This window comes from Neoarius graeffei, chromosome 9 (genome assembly GCF_027579695.1).
Source record: "Neoarius graeffei isolate fNeoGra1 chromosome 9, fNeoGra1.pri, whole genome shotgun sequence".
Classification (NCBI taxonomy): Eukaryota; Metazoa; Chordata; class Actinopteri; order Siluriformes; family Ariidae; genus Neoarius; species Neoarius graeffei.
The window spans coordinates 43,458,236-43,463,572 of NC_083577.1; the positions used below are offsets into that span (position 1 = coordinate 43,458,236).

The following is a 5,337-nucleotide window of genomic DNA, read 5'->3' on the forward strand; positions in this document are numbered from 1 at the left end:
TCAGGTAACTTTTACCAAGGTTCTAGACCTTAATTAGCTTATTGAGCTGTGGCTTGTTCAAATTATTCGTTAGGAAAGGTCAGATGATGCAGATTTCAAGGCTGTATAAATTCTCTGACTCCTCAAACTTGTCCATAAAATCAACAGCCATGGGCTCCTCTAAGCAACTCCCTTGCATTCTGAATAATAAAATAATTGATACTCACAAAGCAGGAGAAGGCTACAAAAATGTAGCAAAGTGTTTTCAGGTAGCGGTTTCCTCAGATTGTAATGTTATTAAGAAATGGCAGTTAACAGAAACAGTGGAGATCAAGGTGAGGTCTTTAAGATGAAGAAAACTTTCGTTTCACACAAGCCCGGGAGGTGTTGTTGAGCGATGAGCGAGTAGGACGCGCTCACCGGTAGCTCTGGCAGATTTTAATTAAAAATGCCAATATAACAAAACCTTGTAAATGAAACTCAGGAAAACCGTCAAGGCTTAAGGTTAGAAAGTTGTGAGTCAAAGGAGACGCCTGGAAAATGCAGAGAAAAGTTAATACAAAACTCAACCTCGATGACGAGACAGGCCAACACGAAGCCTCGGGCTCAACCACGGAGGTCAGGACCGGCGACAACGCCCACCAAGCGGATAGCAACGACGTGCTAAAAGCTATAACAACACTCCACTCAGAGTTAGCGCTCGTGAAGTCCGAAATCTGCAACAAGATCGAGGAGGAGATTGCTGAGGTAACCACCACCTTGAGAGGGGAGATAGCTACATTGAGAACTGAGAATGACACAGCAATATCAGCGCTTAAAGCCCAAATGGGCTTGCAAACCCAAACCTTGAAAGAGCTAGCAGACATTGCTAATGACACGTCAGACACAATGCAAGAGTTGGAAGATAAAGTTAAGAGACTCTCTGGGCAAGTTGCAGGCATGCAAACTGGTCAGGGGTGAAAAAGGTGAGAAGGGTGCACAGACACACGGCACGCGCGCAAAAGTACATTTCGTAGTCTACGTTACAAAAAAAATTGCAACCAGTGACATCTTGAATTTAATACAGTACAAAATAACTTTCCATAAACATGTCTTTATTGGACAACAATTCAATTCAAGTGGACGCTTTCTTTACAGCCATTTTATTGTTTTTTCTTTTTGGCCTGCACCAGGAGTTCACAGGCCCTCTTCCTGTGTTTAGCTGCGTGCCTCAGCCTGGCCTGCTTCTCCTTCTCAGCCACCTGGGCTTTGCTTGCTGTTGCACTGTGAGACCATCCACATTCAGCATTTTTCAAACGCTGTTGTCACTGGTGTTTGTCAGCTGTTCCGGCTGTCCGGATGTTTTTGCACAGCACACGATCCACCTCCCCACAAGACACATCCTCCCTTTTAAACAACTCCACGGCTGATTTCCCTCTTGCCAGGTGGTTATATTTTACAGTTTGAATGGCATTGCAGGTCACAACATTCATATTCCCGCTTTTGGAGTCAATCACTTCATTCATTAGACTGAAGGCTGACTCCACCCTGGGGCCATGGAAGATGGACAGAGCACTTTTCACTAGTGCAGTGAGGGCCTGATATTTCTCCTTCTGAAAGATGTGATCCCACCACTCCACCAAGCAATCTCCCTCCTTGTAGACAGGCAACGCCAGATCCACACTGAACTTCAGGATTTCTTGGTGGACATCACAGCCTGGCGGAAGGAGGTGGCTCAACATTCCACTCAGCCTCTTCAGTTGGATGGGTCCTTGAGAATGGCTTCTCAAAAGTGGGTCCAGAGCGGAGAGGGCTTTCAGGGTCTGGCTGTTCAAGGGAAGCTTTGCCTGCATATATGCAGCAGTGGTTGTGTAGGCCATTTTTAGCTTCTCCATAAATGGCTTCAGCAGCTAAAATATAGTGCAACATAAAGTTAATGATCAGTGCATATTCCCAATATATGGCTAGAACAGTTATTTAATAGTTCCTATGCTGCAGAGTACTTACGGCATGATTTAGAGTCTTTGACCTGAATGCGTCTGCATCCTGTCCAACATAGATCTCTCTTGCAGGCAAAATCATGTGGTCTTCCAAGACCAGGTTAACAAGAGCCCTGGGTGACAATGCTGTGAAGTACTCCCCCTTAATGAAGCAGGCAAAGAAGGACATGAACAGCTCAAGCTGTTTTTCATGTAGCTTGTGCACCAATGTTTCACTTCCCTGTGAAAGGAAAAACATTAAATTACACTTAGCTGACACTTTTATCCAAAGCACCTGCCAGTTATTTAGGTACAGAGTATTGGTTACATTCCCTGGAGCCATGTGGGGTTAGATGCCTTGCTCAAGGGCACTTCCACCATGGATGAAGATGTACACAGGAGTCCACACTCAATCTTCCTACAGGTTAAGAGTGGGATACAAACATGCACCCTTCCAACCCCAAGACCAACTCCCTTACTATTAGGCCATACAATCCCTGAAATATGTGTAAATATGTGTATGATAAACAAACACTGTTCAATGGTCAACAGTTACAGTCATGACAAACAAAAGGCAAATAACCACCTGGAAAACCATGACATACTCCTTAAAAATGGCCAGGACACCAATGTAAACACTGAGCTGCAGCTTTGTGATTGTCTCCTGATGCCAGATTTTTTTTGGCACACCCTCTTCTTGCGATCTTTGCCCTGCTGGGTCATACCTATGTGAAGACTGTAATGGAAATTTCTAATAAACACTTCAGAACGCTTAACAGTCGTCTTTTCAGTCATTTATTAAAGTAAATCATACAAAGGTATATAAGAAGGGAAAGAAAGAAAATTAAAGCAGAACATCACCTCTAGTGATGTGAGTACGCGCGCGCTCTCCGAGTTGTGTTTTAGTGGCTGCTATCTATTATACTCTAAAGGCATTTGTTTACTGCTTGCATCTTCACGTGATTGGCTCAAGATTTTCTATGAAGCTTTGTTAGAGCGTGCACCTGGCGTGCGGGCGGATGCGTAGTTATGAGAACTCAGGCACCCTGCTTATCACCACCAAGGTCAGGAAAGGTGGTTACATCATGAGAAGATGCAAGCTAGGATGAACTCAAGCACCCTGCTCATTACCACCAAGGCCACAGAAAAGCGATTACAACATAGGAAAAAAACATCTCTCTCAGTATAGGGCACTTGAGCTCAACACACAGAAACACAGAGAATAATAATGTTCATCCATTAAAAATTCCCCTCACATTCCCCCTTTTTATCCTATAGGATAAATTACTAAAAGGAAAGAAAAGAACTGTACACAGTTTCAGTGATAAGAGTTCTCAGAGAGATTCGACTTAACACGTCTGAGTGTACAGGGATAAGGCTGTTTTTATAAGACATAGACATCTTAAATAAATGCTAGCAAGCCATATACATAGATCAGGAATAATAGAACAGGAAACAATCATAATGAAAGTGTTTTAAGTCAGGACTAATTTCATGTCAACTGTGCTGATGTCATGGAACGGTGGGTTATAGTCTTCGTGTGGGTTTGGAGGCCAGTCAGGCACGTCATCGGAGTCTATTTTCACCATCTAGTAACCGATATTTGTCAGCTGCCTCTGAAACACAGACATACAACATTGACAGAGAACAGGGAGCAAACATAACATCACAATCACTAAGCCCAGGACCGGTATGGTGGATAGAATTAGAGTCTTCCATCCACTAAACCAACGCCACCAGCTGTCTTTATCTCCTCCATGTTCGTCTGCTCGTAATTGTTCAGCAACCTTGCGCATCTTGTTCAGTGCCTCAGTGATGTTACCATGATTTCCGTCGTTTTCAGGAATGTACGTACAACAGTGTTCTCCTATCATGACACACACTCCACCTTCCTTTGCCAAAAGGATGTCGAGGGCCATGCGATTCTGTGTTGTCATTAATCTGAGTGCGGTCAATTCAGTTCTCACGCCCTCCATGGCCTCTATGGTTGAATTCACAAACTGCGCCAGCCTATAATGCACCACCTCAAGTTCATTCCAGAGTTGTGTTATCCTGTACTGTGGAAACAGTGCCTGAAAGAATTTCTTCACCTTGGGTTGCAGCTGATGTTCTGGAGGAGGAAAATCATCGTCGACACTTCTGCGTCGTCTGCCACTCGTCTCAGGGGTTGCTATTATTAGGTGGGCATCTAATTGGACCAGGGCACACGTGCCTTTCCAATCTACCAGAAGAAAGTTATACACATAGTGACCACACTTCCACTGCCAGCCTGGGTAATAGAAGGTTGGACCCGCTAACTGAGTTAGATTCCCTCCTGGTCCTAAGTCACTTCCTGTTATTGCTTTTCTGCCTTGCTTGTACAGAGTGCCACTTCGTCCCGTGCAAGTCACATTTGGATTTGGGACTGAACCCTGCACAGTGCAAATGGTTGAACACCTAGTTTCCTTGACCTTCCCTACGAGGTTTGAGTTTGGATCACCCTTTCGCCCTGCGCATAAGGTATAATTTATCCCCTTTCCTAATTCATTTACACTAATTTCTACCCTTGGGTCATCTCCCCCACCTTGATACGTGACACTACAGTCTTCTACATCATTGCAGACAGCTTCCATCACAGCTCGCCATGCTTGCGCAGTGTCTTCATCCGTTGTGTTGGCGATCTCGAACACGAATGGTTGTGTAACGGTGTGTGGCAGAGTTGAGCAAACTAGACAATTTGACCTGTTCGCTTGTTTAACTGTAAAATTAGCATACTGCCAATACAAATTATGAGTTGGATGTCTCCCTCGTCTCGATTCTGTGTCAGTCTGGGTTCCCTGTATCGACCACCACACGAATCCTCCCATGAGCCCCATTAGGATCAAGATGCTCAGGCTCATGACTGGACCTAGTTTATAATGATTTACCCCCTTCATTTTGTGTTAACTAGGTCTCGGAGTTAACCCTTGCCCTTCTTGATGTGTATTGGTGCTCAGAGGGCGAGAATACCCTATCAGCCCTCGTCCCACCTCACCGGAGCTTGGAGAAACTCGGGACTTCTGAAACCAGTTTTACTGACTAGATACTAAATACTCTTCTCTATTGAGGGTGCAACAGCGCAACTGTGCTGTCACGCTCAGTCCCGTGGAACTTGCTCGCCACGTGGTTTAGATCAAAGCAGGAAAGCGGTCATGTAGGGCACCTTCTGAATGATAATCGCTTACCTCTCCTCCTGAGTCTCGGGCTACCACTTGTCCCACCTTATGGTTGGGGTTCTGTACTTAACACTTCTTTCTTCTCGAGCTTTAGTCAGCATCTGGGTCACTTAGGCCTTCTTTTCCCTCCTGCTCAGCCGGTTCAGGAACCCTCCTGCAGTGGCTAGCGTGGATCCACGTCACTCTGCCTGTGACTTTCACTGCCG

General features: G+C 45.0%; 1 protein-coding gene across 1 annotated transcript; it reads right to left on the bottom strand.

The window, feature by feature from the left end:
* Positions 1-1,105: 1,105 nt before the first annotated feature.
* LOC132891236 (uncharacterized) lies at positions 1,106-4,899 on the bottom strand. The gene is made up of 4 exons (XM_060928711.1): positions 4,028-4,899; positions 2,524-2,673; positions 1,966-2,178; positions 1,106-1,868 (listed from the first exon to the last, which is right to left on the bottom strand). The coding sequence occupies exons 1-4, from the start codon at positions 4,850-4,852 to the stop codon at positions 1,284-1,286; spliced, it is 1,773 nt and encodes a 590-aa protein (XP_060784694.1). The 5' UTR covers positions 4,853-4,899; the 3' UTR covers positions 1,106-1,283.
* Positions 4,900-5,337: the final 438 nt, after the last annotated feature.

Coding starts and splice junctions, on each gene's coding strand:
- LOC132891236 (XM_060928711.1), bottom strand. CDS start 4,852: ATGAAGGGGGTAAATCATTATAAACTAGGTCCAGTCATGAGCCTGAGC. Junction 2,179..2,523: donor AGTATGTCATGGTTTTCCAG/GTGGTTATTTGC, acceptor TTCCTTTCACAG/GGAAGTGAAACATTGGTGCA. Junction 1,869..1,965: donor CAAAGACTCTAAATCATGCC/GTAAGTACTCTG, acceptor ACTATATTTTAG/CTGCTGAAGCCATTTATGGA.